Source organism: Paroedura picta, chromosome 4 (assembly GCF_049243985.1).
Source record: "Paroedura picta isolate Pp20150507F chromosome 4, Ppicta_v3.0, whole genome shotgun sequence".
Taxonomy (NCBI): Eukaryota; Metazoa; Chordata; class Lepidosauria; order Squamata; family Gekkonidae; genus Paroedura; species Paroedura picta.
In genome coordinates this window covers 73,125,733-73,148,502 of record NC_135372.1, presented here as the reverse complement: position 1 = coordinate 73,148,502, position 22,770 = coordinate 73,125,733, and the positions used below count along the sequence as shown (strand labels likewise).

Here is a 22,770-nt window from a genome sequence, read left to right as displayed (position 1 = left end):
ATCATTCAGATAATCTAAGCCATCTGAATACTGCAAGCAAGTTTACTTTTCCACTGTTGAATACTTTTTGCCCATCAAGTACAGCTTTTTAAAAAAACAGGGCATTGTCCTTCGGTTTGTACCTTAAAAAAGCACAAATGCTAAAAGCAGCTCAAACTGTAAGAAACCTTAAATAAATGATTATTCCTATTCTAGTCTCCTAACAAAAGTTGCAGACAAAAATCCTAAGTAGTCCTTTTTATTATTTGCTCTTCTCAAGTTCCTTGTGTTTTGAAAGTGGTAACATTCCTGTTCACAGGGATTAAGAGAATTCTACAGTGGTAAGGAGAATTTACAATCACCCTCTGAAAATAAAACATTCGTTTGTCAGCTAGCAGAGAAGCAACAGTGAAAAAAATCCACAAAAGTGAGGTTTTGGTTACGTCCCAAGGAGACCACAGCTGTCCCATTTTGATGCTCACTGTTCTCCAACTTATCAAATAATCATCCAAAGTAGTACACCACACCCTTTGGTTTCTTCTTTAGGACCAAGACTGTAGCTAGTGAAAGTGTTTAAATGCATCCAATGCAGGTGCATCTCTGTGTCGATATACTGCACTGCCAGACAATATAAAATATAGTTTAAACCAGTTGTATTAGAAATAGATGCCACTTCATTCCCAACCTCCCACATCATGAAAAAAAAAAATAGCTGCTCCCATCTACAGGGTATTTTGGGTAGCAATAATATTAACAACTTAATGTTACGCCGATCAGTTTACCAAACTGACAACTAGCTTTGTGGAAGAAAAGGAAGGGAATAAGGTAAAAGGAGAGGTGTTATAGGAGTTGTTTTTTCTTTTTTTTTCTTTTTTTTAGAATGGCTTAGGCCAATTAACCAAACAGAAGTGCTGGCTTTATAAGCAGGTATTTGAGTATAAACCAATGTGCTTTGACTATTTTTCAAGTATCCGATATCATTTTTGTATAAAGACTTTGAATACACAAGCTACCAAAGATAGAAGAAAATGGACTTCTCCAAGTTCAGATTTAAGTATTAAAAACTCAAAATATTCCAGAAGTTAGTATTCCACACAGTACTAACAATTTTCCAAATTATTTTTGTACACATCCCAGCTGACCATGGACTGAAAACAACCTGCTAAGCAGTATTAAAAGAAAGAGTGTGCAAGAGTTAAAATTGTTTGTAGTCTGGGGGAAACACCTAAATGTCTAAATTAAAAAATAAAAACAAATGAAGTGAAAGCTTTAACTGGTACACACTGTTCACACCTATATTTCAAGTTTGGAAACGCATATTTTCAAGCAGCAATACAAAAAAGTATCCATGAAGAATGCATAATTTCCGAAAAAAATTATGAAAACATCCCTGCTACCGTTACATTTCTAAATACAAAACTGACTACCATATTGTTGCTTCTGTGTAGCAAGAGAAGTTCATTTTCAAAACAGGTAAAATTCAGTCTTTAGGTGTGAATGGTATGAATGAGAGTCCCCTTTTTTAAATTTCTTAGTTGTTTTTAGGATCCTTAAGCATGCAAGCCTTGTAGAGGAGGGCCCGACAAGGGGCAGGGTTGGCTTAGGGCATCCAGTTTAGGACAGAGCTGGGAAAGCTTCTGGATCATCGACATCAGGAGCAGAAGCACTTGACTGAAAGAGAAAAAAGGACACGTATTATTTGGAGAGTGAATGGATGGACCACTTTTCATTTGTGCCATAACATACACTGGTCACTGAAATACAAAGAATGTACAGAAAATGGAAGGGTAAAAGTTACAGGTTTTATTATTATATTATAGATGCTGCTTGTGACATCAAACCTGGTATAATAGGATTATTCTCCAGAACTACCTATTTGGCTGGCTAGCGCACTGACTTGCTTTGCTGACCAATATCAATGGAGTCTTAAATTCTAAAAGTTTGGATTTCAGATAAGTTGGTGTGACACAACAGCATATAAAGAGGTCTAAGAGGAAAACTATGGGTTAAGCAGGAGCATCAATCCTAGTCTGTTTAGAAGCACAGATTTTATTCCTGATTAACTGACAAAATCACAAGCATGTGATTCTGCTGTTAAGACAAATATACAGCATACAGAGCTTTTAAAAACATTAGATATACAGAAAATGAATGGTGTTAAGCAGTAATTTCAACACCATTACTAAAATTTGCACAAATTTTGTACCCAAATTAAAGACACAATTCAAACTCCATTTTCCTTTCAGCATATACAATGATTCAGTAACAAAAGGACACAAGTGTTCCCATGTAGCAAAATACAGAACACTGTATTATAATTCATTTTCCTCTCTACAAATAGTATGAAAACAGTAGTGTAAAATAGCGATCCCCAACCTGTTGGCTGCGGATCACGTGTGGTCCTTTGACTAATTGGAGGTGGGCCCTGAAGGACGCCTTCTCTCTCCCCCCCCCCGCCCTTTACAACACACTTCAGGTGTCACTGTCTCCCATCACTCCCAGATGGGACTATCTCGTTGCAGAGAAACAAGCTCAGGGTTCCCATTGATTTGTCATTGTCATGAGTTAAAATGTCCATGAAAATAAAATGTTCCTTATGTTCATTGTTGTGGCGTGTCTGTATCTTATTTTGAAGGGATGTTTAAACATTACCATAGCAATCAGAGAGCGTTAAGGCAGTGGTTGAGAGTAGAGGAGTAAACTACCTCCCCCCCCCCCACCGAGCCTCAGTAAAAGGTGTTGAATGGTCCCCGGTGATAAAAAGGTTGGGGACCACTGGTGTAAAATATTTAACAGAAGTTTTAAACACATCAAGAGTTTTATTCTACACACTTCTCTATCAAAATTTGGGAAGAGAATCTGTCTGGTTTATGCAGTGGTCCCCAACCTGCGGGCTGTGGCCCGGTGCCGGGCCGCGGCTCCCTCCCCGCAGCAAAAAACTTCCCAGGCCGCAAGCTTGCGGCCCGGGAAGCTTTTTACTGCGGGAGGGCGGGGAGAGGGAATCGGGGCCGGGCCGCGCCCATGCGGGCGCGGCCCGATGTGCAGGCGGGGCGGGGCGCGGCCCGATGCCCTGCCAGTCCCCAACCTCAGAAAGGTTGGGGACCACTGGGTTTATGGACAATGCATATTTTAACTCTACAAGCAGAATCAATGCATCTATTTTCAACTACAATAAACAGAAATGCCTAACAAAATGAAATTTGCAACAGGATAAACAAGCCTTACTTAGTGAACCTAACTGTTAAAATCTGGTGTTGTATTACCAGCATACATTTTAAGAGAATTATTATTTGAGAGGCAGTTAGCAAAGCAGCCATTCTTCACTGGGTATGCCTCCTTAGTCAAAAATATTCCTTTCACACCTGCTTTACTTTCAAAAACAAAAAAGGTTGGTTCAGAACAAACCATGCTTATGAGAATAAGCCTAGGATATGCTCAGGGCTCACATGCTTTCTTCCTCATACTTCTCATGGTGTTCAACTTGGGTGTTTTGCTACAAAAGTGGATGTTCAATGTTCAAACAAAATGAAAAGACTATCATTTATTCTGTTACCCCAAAAGATGATTAACACTGAATTATATATATGAAAGCAAAAAGTGTAGATTACTGGTCACAAGAGAGGAATCAGAAGGATGACGGGAGTTGAAGAATCCCCCAAGCCTGTTTACATAGCACCCTGACTTAATAACATACAAACATGACTGGATCCCATGGAAAATTCTTATGTGCGCTACAGCGGACATGTGCATTCAGATCTACCCAAACCACAAATATACCTGAAATATCACTTATCAGTATTTTTCAGATATATTTTGGTTTCCCAAATTTATCTAGGTTTTCTTAGGGAAGCTGAAAAAAAATCAAATATACATAGGAATTTCTGGGGGGGGGGGGGGGAGCACAGCCGCCGGCACGCCGCCGATGCAAACGTGCATGCGCGTTTGTGCCCGGTGCGGGCGCAAACATGCACATGCGGCGGTTTCATGCATGCGCAGCTGTAGCTTGCGGCCTGGGAAGTTTCTTACTGCGGGGGGAGGGGGGAGGGAGCCGCGGCCCGGTGCCACTATAGACCACCAAGCCAGTCAGAAGACTTGACCAAATTACATAATTTCCAAAAAAGGGGGAAACAATGGTCATGGGTGACTTCAATTACCCAGATATCTGTTGGAAGACCAACTCTGCAAATAATGTAAACTCCGTTAATTCTTAACTTGTCTTGCCGACAACTTCATTTCCCAGAAAGTAGAGAGGGGAACCAGGGGCTCGGCATGACGGTATAACACGTCAACCCTCCCCGCCAAAGGCAACTACCAGCAGGAGTGGTGAGAGGGTACCGTAACTGATCGCCACTAAGAAGTTCGGAAGTGTGGTCGTACCTACTTCTTAAGGTGGGTGTCCCCTCAACTAAGGCTAAGGCAGTGAGGAAGATCAATACCCTCCTCCGGACCAGTGCTAGTACCCTGGATTGTCTCGCCAGCAAGGGCCCTCCCCCCAATTGTCATTACTGGATTATTGGCACGGGGACTGTGTTGTTTTATTGCCTTGTTCACTGTGTTGTAATTTTTGTATGTCCTTTTCATGGAGTGTGTATGGGGTTTTATTGAGGACTTTGTAACCCACCACATGCCATGTTGGGAGTGGTGGGAAATAAATCACATTGATATTGATAATATAATAATAATCTCTCTGCACTGGCCTCATCTATAGACCTGGCAGAAGAGCTCCATCTTGCAGGCCCTGCAGAATGCCAAAAGCACTCACAGCTCTTCCAGGAGTTAATTCCACCAGATAGAGACGAGGACTGAAAAGGTCGAGGCCAGACAAGCTTCTTTGGAGCTGGAAAAAAACAGCAAGTTGGGAACCGCAGAGTTCAAAGTCCTGCCGGGGGGGGGGGGCATAGGGAGATAGGCGGTCCCTCAGATATGTGAGTTCCAGATCGCAAAGGGCCTTAAAAGTCAGAACCCAAACCCTGGACCTGATCCAGGCTGCAACTGGTAACCAGTGTAAGCTGCCTCAGCACAGGCTGGATATGGGCCCTACAAGATGTCCCTATGAGGATCCTAACTGCTGCATTTTGTACCAGTTGCAATTTCTGGGTCAGGGACAAGGGCAGGCCCAGGTAGAGTGAGTTACAGAAATCAATTCTGGAGGTGAACATCGCATGGATCATCATGGCCAGGTGTTCAGACGACAGATAGGGTGCTAGTAGCTGTGACCCAAATTCCTGGCCTGGGGCGTGGTGGTAAGTTGCATCCCGGCCAGGAACAGGTAAGTGCGCTTCTCTGCTGCCCTCCTACATTCCAAATATAGGACCTCCATTTTGGAGGCATTGAGTTTCAAGCAACTCTGCTCTAGCCAGGGCTTCCAACCACCTGGCTAATGGTTCCAGGGGGTAGTCCGGGTGGCCATCCATGAGGAAGTAGAGCTGGGTGTCATCAGCATATTGATGACAGCCCAGCCCAAAGCTCCAGAGCAGCTGGGCCAGAAGGCACATAAAGATGTTGAAAAGCACCACTCCCTGATGCACTCCACAAGCAAGTCGACAGGAACATGATAACTCATTCCCTATGGCCACCCTCAGGGTCCAGTTTTGGAGAAAGGAGCGTATCCAACAAAGGGCTGTATCCCATTTCCTTGTCCCAGTGAAGCGGTGGGCCAATTTGATGTGGTCGACCACATCAAAAGTGGCTGACAGATCTAACAAAACAAGAATGGCCGCCCCGCCCCAATCCAGCTGGTCCCAGAGATCGCATCGGAGTGACCAACACCATCTCCACCCCGTGGCCAGGACGGAAGCCAGACTGGCTATCCCTGGGTTGGAAATATTCCTGGAGGTTTGGAGGTAGGACTTCAAAATCCTACAATGCCTCAGAGTCTGGCCTTCAAATGAGCCATTTTTGCCTGCAGAGCTGATCATTATAATCTAGAGATGAGCAGCGATCTAGATACTGTGGTAGAGGCTTGCAGACTGCAGTTGGGAGGGAGTGGTGCAGGTGTATTCCTCCTGGGTTATGGCCAGCCGTTACCAGCAACTGTATTCTGGGGCATAGACAGACCAGCATCTGTCCTGTGAGTCTGGAAGGTGCAAGAAGATCTAAATAAAGAAAATGTACAGCCTGAAACTGTAAGTAAATGGCTGGAGAGACATGGGAACTGAAGTGACTTTTTTCAACCTTGGCCTGTCAAATAAAAAACCAGTATAAAAAACCTTACTAAGTTCAAGGCTGTTGTGCACGGACTCCTGTTAGGATTGCCAGCTTCCATGTGAGGCTCTCTACCCTACCTCCCTCAACAGGGAGTGTGCTATGGAAAGAGGAAGGGAAGACGATTTGAAACTGCTTTGAGACACCTGAGGCCTGCTGGGTCACTGCGGCCCATTCCCAGTTCTCTCACAAATCTCTCACAGCCCCACATCTCTCACAGGCTGTCTATTGTGAGGAGATGAAGGGAAAAGGTATTTGTAAACCGCTTTGAGACTCCTTTGGGTAGTAAACAACAGGGTACGAAAATCCAGCTCTTCTTCTAAGGAGCAACCATGAAAGAAGCACATGGGCACATAACATTTTATCAACAGTGAAAAAATGGAGACAGAAGGAGCAGAGTCGACACCTGTGTACTGTGACTACGCCATGTGGATTAGGGCAGGGGGACATTTTGGTGTCTGTGGCCTAATTCACACAAGAAGGGCAATGACGCAGAACTGGGAGAAATTGGTTGCCATGTAATCGCCCCCTAAGAGTCTCCAGTCTGATTTTCCCTTCACATATCTGAAGACATGGTTCTGGAAAGCTCATCTATAACCACTATGCCACAATTCCCAAAGGTCAGTCCTTTCCCACACTCAACCAACATTCCAAACCACAGGTTCCTGAAACGCATATTTATTTATATTTATTTATATTTATTTACCTCCCTTCTCAAAAGTCTTGTGGTGGTTTACAGAGATTCATAAAAACAATAAAATCCCATAAAAACTCATTAAAATTTAATTAAAACATAATATCACAATGGCGATTATAAATATATAACCCACTCCCCTCCCCCTGTCCAGCAAAGGTCTATTACTCTCTATCTGGGAGCGAGGTTTCGGCTAGAGATCCACAGCTGACAGCGCTGGGAGTCGCCCTGGCTTCAACCATATGCCTGGCAGAAGAGCTCCATCCTGCAGGTCCTGCGGAAAGCTGACAAATCCCGCAGGGCCCGTAGCTCTTCCAGGAACTCATTCCACCAGGCCCAGGACCACCAGTAAATTCATACCCACAGAGCGAAGAGCCCTGCGGGGGGCATAAACAGATAAGCGGTCCCGCAGATAAGCCGGACCCAGGCCGCGTATAGCCTTAAAGGTTAAACTTGATCCGGAAACAGACTGATAACCAGTGTAGATGGTGTAGCACCAGCTGAATATGGTCCCTCCAAGATGTTCCAGTGAGGACCCTTGCAGCCGCGTTCAGTACCAGCTGCAATTTCCGGGTCAAAGCCCACGTAGGCCCACGTAGAGTGAGTTACAGTAGTCTAGTCTGGAAGTGACCGTTGCATGGATCACTGTCACCAAGTGTTCAGAGGGTAGGTAGGGCACGAGTAGCCACGCTTGGCGCAGATGAAAAAACACCGTTCGGGCTACTTTCATGACCTGAGCATCCATGGTCATATCTCCACACCCATGCTATCATTTGTCACCACAACATCTCACACAGCACACACATTCAGCCCTTACAGACTGAACTCCTCCTCCCCTTCCTCTTCCCACTGCCAAGCTCAAGCGCCTGTTGCATTCCTGGATACAACAGGCTTTGCCCCTAGTATATAAAATATCTACAAAAGGCAGTTTTAACCTGGAAAGGGTCTACTAGGCCTAAACTGATAACATACCAGAACCTTAAAAACACACAGATCTACAGGCTTCCATCAGACTTAATCACAAGATATAAAAATCACAAACCTGGTTAGGTGTGTGGATCACATCAAACTCCTTAACCAACTGGAAGAAAACACAAATATTAGCATGGATCTAAAAAAAATTCGATTACATTTTTTTTAAGCGCAATAATGTAATTTCCCCTGAAATGAACATTTTCAAAGATAATTTTGGTAATGAGAACATGCCAAAAAAGAAGCCCAGGAACACAAATTGTAAAATGACACCCTCTAACCTTAAACACATTCAAAAGAAAATCATTCTTGTTTTTGGTAAAGACAACAGCAATGGTTCACTGTACATGTTAAAATAATTTACTCAAACACTAGGTGCACATGTCTATCAGTATGCACCTCATTTAACCACTAGTAAGGGGCCGGACAGTCCATCTCCCAAGACTATTTCATAATTATTAAAGGTAAAGGTATCCCCTGTGCAAGCACCGGGTCATGTCTGACCCTTGGGGTGATGCCCTCTAGCGTATTCATGGCAGACTCAATACCGGGTGGTTTGCCAGTGCCTTCCCCAGTCATTACCATTTACCCCCTAGAAAGCTGGGTACTCATTTTACTGACCTCGGAAGGATGGAAGGCTGAGTCAACCTTGAGCTGGCTGCTGGGCTTGAACTCCCAGCCTCATGGGCAGAGCTTCAGACTGCATGGCTGCTGCCTTACCACTCTGCGCCACAAGAGGCTATTTTCATAATTATTAAGAAGCACCAAATGGATAAGATGTAGGCCAGCCACAATACCTTTCCCAACCAGTATCTACAGAAGTAAAAGTACCTCACAAACTACTATATTTAATCCACTAACAGAAACGAGGGCATAATTCAGTTACGCCTGCACACACCATATGTAGCAATGCCAGTCACCTTATTCAAGAAAAAAAAAAGGAAAACATCCAAACAGTACCCAATACTATTTACCCAATACGGCTTTACTACTGCCCCATGATGGTAGCAGCACCCTCAAACTTCTCAGTGGAGCAGTGGGGAGAATCAGCAACAATCTTCTAACAAGAGGTTTGGAGCCTAGCTACTGTTATGACAATCATAACAGCTTTTTTACCAACTAAGTAAAAAACCATCAATATCGGTCATTCAGCTGCTCCATGTTCCAGAAAACGTCTTAAAAAAAATTATTTATATCCCACCACTCCCACGCTCACAGACCGAAGAGCCATGCAGGGGTCATGAGATATGCGGCCCCGCAGATATGTGGGGCTCAGACCACAGATGGCTTAAAGTTTAATACCAAAACGTTGAACTTAATCCAGGTTGCAACTAACAACCTATGCAGCTGCCTCAGCACCAGCTGGACATGAGCCCTCTAAGGCAGGGGTAGTCAACCTGTGGTCCTCCAGATGTTCATGGACTACAATTCCCATGAGCCCCTGCCAGCATTTGCAGGTTGACTACCCCTGCTGTAAGGACCCTATCAGCTGCATTCTGCACTAGCTGCAATTTACATGTCAAGGACAAGGGTAGGTCCGCATACAGCAAGTTACAGAAATCCGACTTAAAGGTGACCACTGCATGATCACTGTAGACAGGTGGTCCGAAGAGAAGTAGGGTGCTAGTAGCCTCACCTGGGGAAGATAGAAAATGGGTCCAGGCTTCCCTGGTGACCTGGGCCTTCACTGACAAGGAGGCATCTAGAATCACCCCAAATTCCTGGTCAAGGGAGAGATGTTGAGCTGCATCCCTGACAGGGTGGGCAACCGTGTTTCCTGCTCCACACCTTTCCAACCCAGCCACAGGATCTCCATCTCAGAGGGGTTGAGTTTCAGCAACTTCTCCAACCATCCAGCTATGGTTTCCAAGTGTCTGGCAAATGTATCCGGGGAAGTCCAGGCAGATACATTTGCCAGATGTTTGTAAGCCATAGCTGTAGCTACTATCCATAGCCATAGCTACTATCAATAAACGTTTCAAATCATTTTAAGGGGGAGGAGGGACAAGTTACCCACCTTGTCAGTTCTGCTTCCACGGTTGGCCCTTCCCCCACGCCCACGGCCTCCTCTTCCACCTCTACCACCACGTCCAGGACGACCAAGATCTCCAAAATTGATCTCCAGCTGGGATGTGATATCGTTTGCTGGCTTGCGGAAGTGATGATCCATTACAGAGTCTTCAGCATGAGACTAAAATCAAAGCCAACAATACAGTATCAATTACCAAAGCTCTCGTTCATCAGAAACAACATCAACCCCAATACAACAGAACAGTTTTACAGCACCAACCCATCACCATGTGACTTTAATGGCTGTCCACAAATGACATAGCTTCCCGTTCCCATTCCCAATTACTAAAGCTAGCAGAGAATTTATGGATCGAATGTAGTACCACATATGCTCATACATTTGTCCCCAAGTAGTTTGAATTATTCAAGTCTTATGTGAAAATACGAACTACCACTAGCATGTTGAAAATATGGCTATTAAACAACCAATTTACTGAACACTGACAACATACTAACATACGGTTAATGCAGAGTCTACTTGAGCCTGTTTCTCCTTCCCCTTAGCACATGTCGGGAAGAGAGGAAGCTGTACCCAGCAAGTTTTTGGACACTTAACAGTGTGTTCTGCACAACAATCCTATGCCTGGGGCAGACTTTAAGTAATTAGAAAAGGCTGATGCATCTCAACATTCAGCTGACAAATAGCATCAAATATCCTCCTCGAGACATGCTGCAACTTAGGTTGCCTTGCTTAGGTTGCCTTGCTCTTTTCAGGTCTATCCAGACCAGCATTTTCCTCACTCTCCCTAGTTATGTTTAAGATATGCAGATTTCTTCACAAACCTGAGATTAATTCAAAGCACATGAAAGGAGGCATGAAAAGACAAAACATTCAAAGAACCGTGTAGTTCATCATAGCACTAATCAAAAAGCAAATAAACTTTTAAATGTATTTTTGCAAATGATCAATTACTACTTGTATGACTGATAAACCAGCTGCTCCACTCAAATAATGGTATTAAAAATTGATGCATATACGCTATTAATAGACCACAATCCAAAAATCTGTTATTTGCAAATGTTACATCAAAATACAGGTTTGCAAGTAAGTTATTCAGCAAACATAAGAAAGGTTGAAATTACACAGCTTAAGTAAAGGTAAAGGTAAAGGTATCCCCTGTGCAAGCACCGAGTCATGTCTGACCCTTGGGGTGACGCCCTCTAGCGTTTTCATGGCAGACTCAATACGGGGTGGTTTGCCAGTGCCTTCCCCAGTCATTACAGTTTACCCCCCAGCAAGCTGGGTCCTCATTTTACCGACCTCGGAAGGATGGAAGGCTGAGTCAACCTTGAGATGGCTCCTGGGATCGAATTCCCAACCTCATGGGCAGACAGCTTCAGACAGCATATCGCTGCCTTACCACTCTGCGCCACAAGAGGCTCATCAGCTTAAGTAGCTGAGTGGAAATATTTAGTTTACACCACTCCTGCTAAAGTATTGGTATACTATCACAATATTATGATGTTAACTTCATAGGACTGCATGGACAAATATTTTTGTCTTAGCGTGTCATTAAACTACAAATGAGTAAGAGAGAAGAGCTAAAAACCATACAGCCACATACATGCAAGCTGAAACAAATACAAAGCCTATTTCTGGGGGAAATACTAATGATGTATGCAATCTGGCTGTAATTAAGATGCCATTATGTAGGCAGTCATCATGATAAAACTGTGCACTGGAAAGCAATGTAAAAGAAATGTTATTTTCCTTTGTTGGAAAGGTATATTACAAAGGTATATTAGATGACCTTGTTGAGTCAGAACAGGACTATATAACTGGTAATAACTACACTGCTGATAACTAATTAATTCAGCATTCTCATATTTTCTATTTGTTATACCTGTTAACAATGGCACTTTCAGAAGGCACCTCTAAAACGGAACTTGTTCAGAATTCAGTGTTCCTCAATCACTAAGTATATACAAAGGGTCAGTACCTCATTGGATTCCAGCTGACTCCCCTGCATCTCCGTCATCCCCTTTGTCTGATGAGAGTTGTACATCCGACAAGCAAGGGATAAAAACAAAAGGAAATAATGAGACTTTACAAAGAGGCAACATTTAGGTGACTCTGGAGTATATATGCTACTAAACAAAAGGACAAAACAGGAGAGATCAAGCAAGCAAAAGAAGATATTAAAAAACTAAAAAGATATACAAATTTCATCCTTTAAAAAAGGGAACCCTAAATGGCATTAGTTGCATGAGGTAAAGCTGAAGTAAAAATACAACCTTTTGCCTGGAATCTTAAGGGATGATGCACTTTACTTACATGATAAACTAGTGGTGTCCTTTTCAGCTACTATCTCTGCATAGACAAAATATATTACCTTTAACTCCATAGGACCAGTAAGCTAGAACCCATAATGTTTTTCTTTTGTAATGAAAATTAAATAATTTTTAAAATAACAATAAAAACAGATTCCCAAACATATTCTCACAACAAAGAAATTTGGGGGCAGGTGAGCAAGCCTCATATGGTTCAGAGAAACACTCAAACAAGCAACATCTTTCCCTTACCTCCTCGCTCTTTGACTTATGGAGAACAAAACCCTTTTTCCATTGTCCATCAGCGCCTTCATTTGGTTTGCGGATATTGAATTCAACTTTTGCACGATCTTTATTTTGAATAGCTTTCCATTCGTCCAGAGTCATTTCTTTCGGACCTTCTTCCTTGACTTCATCTACTTCATTCTCTCTGAAAGTTTAAAAGCAGTAATCGCTATGACACTGATCAGGATCCCCAGTACCTTTAGGAGCCAGTGGCTGAATTATACTAAATATACTAGGGGCCAAGCCCTTTGCATTCAGGAATACATTGGGCACTAGATTAGGGGGGGGAGTGGTCAGGGGTGGGAGACAGAAAGCAATTGGCTGGCTGCTGGACAGATAGGCAAGCCAGTTGGAGGAGGCACTCAGAGGCGGGACAGCCACCCAGAGTGGTTGTTAAGCACTGAGTGGCACTTGCCATGAGACACACTCCTCCTCCAAGGCCTTACTAGAAATATATAGTGGAACAGACTACACTGATTTAGAGCTTGAAGCCTGTGACTGCAATTTAAAGTACTCATTAGGAACCATTGGTTGAAATATATTTATTTAGATTTTTGAATGTGAATACAATACCAAAATGAGCCTCTTGTGGCGCAGAGTGGTAAGCGGCAGAAATGCTGTCTGAAGCTGTCTGCCCATGAGGTTGGGAGTTCGATCCCAGCAGCCGGCTCAAGGTTGACTCAGCCTTCCATCCTTCCGAGGCTTGCTGGGGGGTAAACTGTAATGACTGGGGAAGGCACTGGCAAACCACCCCATACTGAGTCTGCCATGAAAACGCTGGAGGGCGTCACCCCAAGGGTCAGACATGACCTGGTGCTTGCACAGGGGATACCTTGCCCTTGACAATACCAAAAATCTCTAATTCAGGCAATCTAATTCATATTGGAAACCCAGCAAAAGATGCATGTTTTTTACATTATTTTTCCAGTTTAAGCAGATGAAGATCGGAAGATATCCATTCACGTGCATTATTAATGCTGGTCCCCACCTCAAGAAACAGGCACTACCCAGAACGCACAAGTCTAGTCCTACTGCATTGTGCACTGATAGTCTTGCATTGTACACATTTTTGTTGCTTTTTATACTGTACTTCAACTTCAGTTTCAGTAAGGAAGGTAGACTATAGAAGTATTTTTAAGTGAGTTAAACACGTGAACTTTGTAATACCTTTTATAGATTTTTTAAAATGTACCAACACAACATTGCTCTTTCATATTGCCATTGCCAGGGTAAGAGGGTGGAGGAAAGAACAGTGATCCTTGTACCGGATCCAATCTACAGCAGCTATGAATGCAAAGCATCTATAAAGTAATGAAACATTTGGCCAGCTTACAATACCAAAAAATGAGACACTTTGATTATGAAAAAAATAAGATCGCTCTTTTATATATGGACAATCTGTAAAACTAGTTCTAATTGATAATATAAAGTTCAGCAGTTATAACATGGGAGTTTTGCACCTAAAATTTCAAATTTTTCAAGCATTAACCTGCAATCAACTATGGAAACTAGAATATATAATTCTAGTTCAGGACATGTTAAATAGTTACCACACTCAACACAAAGCCACTTAAAGCTTAATTTTGAAACTTCAGCTTGATTCTTAGTAGTCTTATGGCTAACCAATAAGCTGTCAAAGCCTGATTAAAGTTTGTCACCTTAAACTGAATGTATTTGATGCTCAAAAACAACTACAATTTCATTTGGTAAGCCTTAAGATCCTAGCTTCTCATGACTAATGAAAAGATGACTCTGAATTACTCTGAATCAGTAAGGAAATACTTACTTATTCTCTGAATCAACAGGTGGATGTTCCTCTCCCTCTGGTGTTTCCTCTGTCACATTTGATTGATCCAATTCACTGCATTAAGATTTTTAAAATTTAGGGCATACTGAAATTCATTGTAGCACAAAATTCACATCATAAAACCCACCAGTTTCTCAGTAAACTTTCCTCCATAAATATATTGCTGATAAATAAATTGGTAATGCAAAGGTCAATTTTTTATGCATAAAAATTCAGCTGAAAAAATTCAACCAGAACAAATTAGTGCTATTTGCTGTGGTATTCCTGCAACACTGAAAACATGTTACTAGCACCAAATGCCAAGTGTGCACAGGCATGTACTATTTTTTTTTAATCCTAGATTAATGGTATACTAAATTCCTTACCTAAGTAAAAATGTACAAAGAAAATTGGGTTAGATACAGCAAGAAGACTCACAGAAGTTTGTAAGTGGATCTTCCTCTGCTTATATGATTTTGCAAGGGTCCCCAGTCTGTCAGAGACTGGTTCAAATATGCATGTATTTTCTTTAAATCTTCTGACACTTAAGGGAAAGAGCAAAAATATGTGTGGCACACTGAAACCAACTCCACTTCTGAATTTAGATCCATTTTAATCTGGCTTTAAACCATGTTTTCGGCTCATGACCACCTCGGTCATTCTGGTTGAACCACATAACGAAAATTACAGGGGGAGCATAACCTTGCTAGTCTCTGAAGACCACATTTAAAACAGCAACATTTCTTACGTTAGCTCATCTTTGACTGTTCCCCAGTTGTGTGATCCGCTTCCACCGCGCTTGTCCTCATGCTTTAGGCCACTGAAATGTGAATGTGAAAGAGAACTAACAAAACTGAGTTAACATAATAGTGTCAGGATACAGAAATTCAAAGGTAAATTTGCAAAATATTGCAGAGAAGCGCTGTTTTCAAAGAGCAAAAGTGTCAAGTCTAAGACTTACGATCTGTCACTTCCACTATGCCGATCAAATTCACGTTTGCCTCTAGAGTCAAAGCCATCTCCTCTGCCCATGCCACGTCCTCTGCCACCACGACCACCTCTTCCACCTGGACCACCACGGCCACGCATCGGGCGATCAATAATGGGTCTATTGTAAGCCAAAGTGAAACTAAGTTTGTTATACTCCTTTATGACCTTGATATTTTTAACCTCCTTTCCCCCAAAATTAAATTTCACAAGCATGGTGACCAAAAAGCTAGCAACATTATGCTCATAAAAAGGTTTGACCCCTGAAACACTGAGCTGGTGTACTGATTCAAAATATGTCCACAGAAATATAAGAAACAATAATCCACTAACAGAACTAGGTTGCATCTAGTTTGCTATAACCACCATTTAAAAAAAATTCTTACTTATCAACAGAAAATTCTCCTCCTTCACCCTTCTCTTCAGCCGGTTTTTCAAATCGCCGCTCACGAGGAGGCCGTCTCTCTGGCCTCCTCTCAATAGGTTTGCCTTCTCCCTGAGGCTGCTGCTGATCAGGCCTTCTGCCAATTCGTCTTATCCCTAAAATAGTAAGCAATCTACATCAGTAAATATTTTATCTGCTTTCACAAAACAACTGCTCTTTCACACACGGTGCCTTATGGACAATTTACGGATGATAGCTTTTTATAGAGTTGGTAATAGGATAATAAAACTGCCCTGTTCTATAAGACACAGTCTTTGTTTTGTGCCTATGTGCTTGTTTGCTTATTTCCCATTATGATGCTCTCTGGTCATTTTTGCAAGTTTCAAATTTTTCTGGAATCACCACAGGTAAGCCTTTTAAAGCAGCGGTCCGCAAGCTTTCGCCCGCTGCGGCGTAGTGGGGGGAGAGGGCGGCCCGGGGGCCCGCGCATGTGCGGCAGCCCCAGCGCAAACGTGCATGCGTGGACTGCCACGCACGCGCGTTTGCGCCTGGCAGGGGCACAAACGCGCGTGCGCAGCAGTCCGCGCATGTGCGTTTGCGCCACTGCCATGCCGGCGGCCGCGGCTCCCCCTCCCGGCCCCTCCGGGCCGCCAGCAAATCGGCCGCTAAAGCGACCGATTAGCTTGCGGCTCGGCAAGCTTCTCTTCCCTCCCCTCCTGAAATAAGAAGCTTGCCGGGCCGCGAGCTAATCGGCCGCTTTGGCGGCCGATTTGCTCGTGGCCTGGCGAGCTTCTCGCTTAGGGGGGGAGAGGGAAGAAGGAGCCGCAGCCCAGCGCCAAGGCCTTTGCGGCCCGGCACCGGGCCGCGGCCTGCGGGTTGGGGACCACTGTTTTAAAGCACACACTGCTGAAACAGACATGTTTAAAAAGAAGTTTTGCTGTGACTGTTTATACTTCTTTTCTCTGCAACCATAAACACACACCCAACCTAGGAACAGCTTTCTAAAGGGTAAATTTTAGAACTGGAGGTGGGGTGGGGGTGGATGGATTTTCACTTGAATACACAGATCATTTTTCAAAAAGAGCAAAAAGCCTTTAAGGCACCTTCCTACCTATAAGCCATGATACACCATTCAAGAACGCAGTCCTTGTTAAATGACTCTTAAGAATTAAATTAACTAGTTCAGAAGATGGGGATATATACTCAACAATGTTATCAAAGCAACTTCTGTTAGGAAGAAAGGAAATACATCTCACTCCAAGTTTTGAATAAGTAGTTAACAAATTACAGGTTTTGGATGAGGGCACATATTGCAGTAATGGTTTTTACTACTTTAGAAAAACTGTTTGAGCAGGCCTATGGGATACCACATTTGTGTGCTTCTCCCCTCAACAATGTAATTCTAAGCAGGATTTCTGTAACAGAAAAACAACAACCCCACATAGTACTCCACAGTATATATCAGGGCACTGCTTCAGTGATGCTAATGATGTTCCACAGATGCTTGGCCATGCTGGCTGCATTCAGTGGCCTAAGCTGGTACAAGTCTGCTTCACCAGTGAAACAGAACAATCAACCAATTAGGCTCCATTGCTCAGGTCAAAGGCAAAAACAGAGCCAACTTCTGTTTTAGAAATTGACTTCCTTTCTCTCCTAAGTACAAACACCTGCTAGCAGCACAAGATGCATGCAAACCCAAAGGACTACATTTCCACTTTACAAAAAGCTCACTCTTCAGAGGAGCTTCCAGAATTATGACATCTTCACATACATGCTTAAAGCTCTACATGACTTTTTATATACACCCCTTTAAAAGTACTGTCAAAAAGGGTCCTCCAAATACTGAAGCCCACCCCCAAAATTAGGCTAACAAATTACAGCTGCATGATCAAAGAAACTGGTTTGCTCTATAGACTCTTGAGTATTCTACTAGACAAAAAAAATTCATAGTGAAATATATAATATGGAAAAGTGCTTGAGTCGAGGCCTAATTCACTCAATTGATGTCTGCAGCCTCAGGTGAGAGAAAGGAGTGCCACCTTCCTCTTATGCTCCTTCCAGCATATGTCAAGGAGCAACAGGTTAATCCTCCTTGGCAGTCCACCTCCTCTCTGCTCCTATGAAGCTCATAGTGGGGCCACCCACACTCTCTTCCCATCTTCTGAAGTGTCTCATGTCCTGGAGAACCCTTTCTCAACTTTCTTACGTTGAGAAACCCCTGACCCATTCTTCAGGTTTCAAGAACCCCCAGAAGTGGTGCAATTGTGCAGAATATGGTTGGGAAGCTGGCACATTCTCCCAAAGTCAACAGTTATGTTGGACTATGCACCAGCAACCAGTTTCTTCTGTGTTTATCCACAACAACTAATCCTGGCTCCTCAAGTCAACTCAAGGTCAGACAATTCTACTGCTTCTGTCATCCCTGAATGTTCTATCATGGTATTTGAAGGAACTCTGAGTGCCCCAAAATGCATTGTGACATTAGAGATAGCCTTGCCCATCCTATGGGGTTGAATCCTATCACTGAAAGCCAAACAGGTTATGGCCAACAACCACTGACAATCAAACTATGACAACCACTGGAATTGTGCTACAAATAATGCAAGGAACTGCACTTTAAGCAGATCAAGATTTTAAAGAATAATTATCTTCAAGCAAAGGTTGGATACACACTTTTCTTGGATGCTTTGGGATGATCCTGCTTTGAGCAGGGGGTTGGACTAGATGGCCTGTATGGCCCCTTCCATTCTATGATTCTATGTAATTAAATATCATGTACATTGAATAAAATTTACCAAGATATTACACAGCTGCAGTTTGGAGTACAAAACACTTAATTAAATATAACTAACATGCAGTAGATCACAACCACATAAACATTTTAAACTACTGTAACACCAGACAACAAAAGACTTCCAGCACTATATATTCAAGAATGACTTTTGGCCCTTGCCAAATATCTACCTAATCTCAAGTATAAGAAATATATTTCCTATATAAGTGCAGTATACACAGTTGCCACTTAAAAACTGGGGACAAACTTTATCCTTGAATATGTGTCCAATCATTTTGGGGGGGGAGAGAAGTTATTACTCATATATCTTTGTTTTAGAATGTTCATTGTTTTTTTATTATTCTTAAACACATACATTATCTGTCTGCTGGAGATTTACTGATGTTCAATGAAAATCGACCCTCCATGCCTTTAGTACAGCTAAATTATTTGTATTACAGCATGAGAGAAAAATACCCATCTGCTCTAAACCAATGGATTGAAGACCACTGGTCCAACACTTGCTCAATTCCAAACACACCTAGAATTTTTCATGATGGAGCCTAGGATTTTTGAGTCATTTACTATAAATGCCTCATGTTGCTTTTCAGTACTAGTAGTACAAACTTTATTTAGGTGAGGGATAAAAAATAACCTTTTGTTTTGATTACAACTAAGGTTACTCCGTACTTATTTATAGAATGAAAAATTTTGTTATTTAATTCATTAATTTATCCCCACTTTTCTCCCCAATGGAGAACCAGCACAGCTTATATCATACTCTCCTCCATTTCATCGTCACAACAACCCTTTGAAGCAGGTTCCGATCAGAGGCACCCAATGAGCTTTTCATGGCACAACTGGGGATTTGAAACCAGGTCCCCCAGTCTGACACGCTTAACCACTACACCACGTTATCACAGCTTGTAAAACTGACAAACGTTAAGAGTACAGGATTAGGTTTTGTTGTAGTATTAATGAGAAAACGTGCAGTCATTAAAATATAAATACCTGAAAAATACGTCTGGCTTTAAATTTTTGTGGCGGCTCCTAAATCTACAGGAAATGTACCAAAGTTTGCACTGATATATCACATATTGACTTTGGAAAGCAACAACCACCCAAAGGCACTGAATTCAAGTTAAATGCTCTTTGGTCAAATAGGACTTTAAAAGCATTGTGTATGTTCTCTATATATCTGCAGTTTTTTTCAGACTAATAAACTTAAGCATCTGAGAACCTAAGAAATGGCTTGTTATGCAATTCATAGTTCATTTGAGACCATATCCAGACCAATCATATCATAATAATCATATCAACTTTTTGGAACATGTTAAAACCATAACTTATAAGTTATTATGCCCAGCTAGAACATTTAGAATAATACAAGTGCTTTCATAATATACTGTGCTATATTTTACTAGCTTACCAGTGTCAGTTGTTCTGGACTGTAACTACCACTGCATGCTGTGGCTCCTGTACAATTGTCTGCTCAACTAAACCACTGTATAACCATCAGATAACTATCCCACCTACACTCTCAAACCACATGCTATTGATGCTACCATCCCTCTACTCTTTTCTGATAGTATTGGGTGTACAAATAGATATTGTATTTAATAAAAAATCTAGAGCACATACCCTAAAATAGAGATGCTAAGAAGAATCTCACCGCATTTGAGTGCACTACACAGATAAATCCTGAAATAAGGAGATTAGTGATGCTTTGCCAATTCCTTTTACCAGTTGCCATTTTCACTTTGTTACTATTCATACTAGTACCATCAGACTGCAGGGTAAATCTTTTATTCCTAAGAAAAAGAGTGAGCAATGTTCCTACCATTGATTCTAGTTTTAAAAAGTACATTTCATTTATTTGTTCTGGTAATTTCAAAAACCCAAAGAATATCATATGGCTGATCATTCAGTAAAAGAAAAACCATCAGATCACACATTAAATATATTATGTCTAAATTTTCACTATTGCAGCATTGACATTGTCTAAGAAAACAGACCTTTATTTATCAAACTTTAAAAAGACAGAAAGTAACCAAAACCATATTGCATGCAGAAATATAAAGAATTCCTAAAACGTGATTGTATAATAAGCATTCAAAAATCGTTTCCCTTAACGTGCATGGGTTGCACTTGTCTGAAACTGAATCGCAACAATAACGGGCAGTTTTCTTTCTTCGACAAGCCCAACAAGCTAAAGGTCTCCATTTTATCTTTCGCCCGGCCCTACTAGGCGGCAGTAGATAGCCGAATCCAAACGAGGAGCCAAAACAGCATGCGGAAAACGCACGTGGCCCAGGTATAAATGGGCTAAACTTTATTGGCACACCACCATGCGCCTTCTCCGGTCAAAGGCGGCCAACTTCCAGGGAGCCATGACAATTGTTCCACACAGCCCCATGCCTCACAGCCATTCGAACCCCGCTTGCAGCCCCCAATGCACAGCAGACGCGCTGCCAGGCCTCCTCGGGCTGCACCCGCAGCTGACATTGCCCCAGCGACACCTCGCCCGCGTTCCCCACCCGGCCCTGCCAGAATCCGGCGTGTCTCCCCTCACGGGTCGGACTGCAAGGGGCCCCCTCTCCCTGCCCCCCTCCCGAGGCGAAGCGCGTGTTCGCACCCCCTGGCACGAGGTGGGGGGGGGGGGGCGGCGCAGTGGCACACGCGGGCAGCGCGGCCTGCACGCAGGGATGTGGGGCGCAACTGGTGCTGTGCGAGGAGGCTCCGAGGCCGGGCTCCGGCCACGCTCTCCCCCCGCTCGCGCCCTGCCCTTGGGAGGGATTGCGCTCACCTTCTTTCCTGAGGGGCGCGGAGCCAGGCTGGCCGCCTCCATCTTCCCTCCGGTCCCCGGCGCCCCCAGGCCCAGCGGAGACGGCGAAGGGCGGCAGCGGGTTCTTGCGCTCCTTCTGGGACTCCCTGCGCAGCTGCTTGGCCGCACTGCCGCTCCCGCCGGCGGAGCCAGCCTGGCCCGAGCCGCCGCCGCCGCCACCTGAGGAGGAGTTCGCCTGGGCCGCCTGCCCGCCGCCGCCTCCACGGCCGCCTTGGTGGCCCCCGCCGCCGCCACCGCCGCCTCCTCCGGCGCTCTCTTTCTTGCGGCTCTCGGCCGCTTGGATCACCTCGAAGGGGTCGGATTCGTCGTCCAAGAGCTGGTCAAAGCGGTTGGTCACGACGCAACCGAAGCCTTCCTGCAGGTGTCCGGGCATGATGGGCCCCTCTCGGCGGGATCCTCCTCCGATGCTGCCCAGGCCCACCCCCTGCGCGCTCGCTCGTTGCCCACACAAGATGGCCGGCCCCCACAGAAACTCGCTTCTCTTCCGGCGAAAGGGACATCCGGGAAACAGGAGCTAGGCCTCTGGCGACCGCAGTGCATGTCGGGAGCTCGAGGCCGAGCGCTCTAACGATACCGGCAGCAGGCTCGCCTCAGACAGCCGGACCACGATTCCCAGCAGGCACTGCGGCACCCATGAGGCGAAGGCGACCTCGGATTGAAGCGCCTTCTCAGTACACTCCCCCCCCCCCCCCCGAGGAACTTGATGCGGGGAGGTGGGAGAGAAGATACCACCGCCTTCGCTCTCTGAACCTAAAGAGGCACCCTGTAAAAGGGAGCCCAGGACGGCTGGCTGAAACGTGTCCGTGGTGCTAATTTAAGAGGCGTTCCACAGTTATTCCCTCACATGTTAAATATTTACGACCACAGAACGGCAACAAGTGTATGTAGTAGCCTTCACACCTTTTAAACAAACCAATGGCTGAAAATAAAGATGATTACAATATCTCATACTCAGGCTTTACCTAATCTGCAATAACTTCCCTCACCTGGATAGCCTGGTCTAGCATAAACCCATCAGATTTTAGATGCTATGTAGGGTCTTCCTATGGTAGAGGACAGGAAGGCCTGGAGGATCATTGTCAATGGGATTGCGATGAGTCGGACACGACTTCGCACCTAACAACAACAACAGGGTCTTCCTAGCTAGTATTTGGATGGGAGGCCTTCAAGGAATTCCACAGTCATGAGGCAGAGGCAGGCAGTAGCAAACCACCTCTGAACATCTTTAGCCTTGAAAACCCTTCAGTCACCATGTCAGCTGCACCTTAACATTTTCCACCAATGACGTTTACAGTCTACAGAATCCACCACTCATGAGCACAAATCCAAAAGGTGCCCCTCTTATTGGGACCAAAACTCTAAATTCACTGGGCATCATGAAACTTGTCAGGTGACCCTGGACTTTTCATTCTTTGAACCTAACCTTCCTCACAGGGCTGGTATGAAATGTAGGAAGGGAGAAATAAATATACTGCCCTGACCTCCTTGAATTAAGGGTGGAATGAAAATGTAACCTCAC

At 43.8% G+C, this 22,770-nt stretch overlaps 1 protein-coding gene across 2 annotated transcripts; it reads right to left on the bottom strand.

The window, feature by feature from the left end:
- Positions 1-222: 222 nt before the first annotated feature.
- On the bottom strand, positions 223-21,746 carry SERBP1 (SERPINE1 mRNA binding protein 1). Of its 2 annotated transcripts, none has more exons than XM_077333392.1 (10): positions 21,213-21,746; positions 15,635-15,788; positions 15,223-15,369; positions 15,010-15,105; positions 14,262-14,336; positions 12,443-12,620; positions 11,860-11,907; positions 9,867-10,040; positions 7,920-7,958; positions 223-1,650 (listed from the first exon to the last, which is right to left on the bottom strand). In XM_077333392.1, exons 1-10 carry the CDS (start codon positions 21,622-21,624, stop codon positions 1,594-1,596), a joined length of 1,380 nt encoding a protein of 459 aa, XP_077189507.1. In that variant the 5' UTR covers positions 21,625-21,746; the 3' UTR covers positions 223-1,593. The 2 variants fall into 2 exon arrangements, with proteins under 2 accessions (XP_077189507.1, XP_077189508.1); XM_077333393.1 differs by having other exon boundaries at positions 15,010-15,081.
- Positions 21,747-22,770: the final 1,024 nt, after the last annotated feature.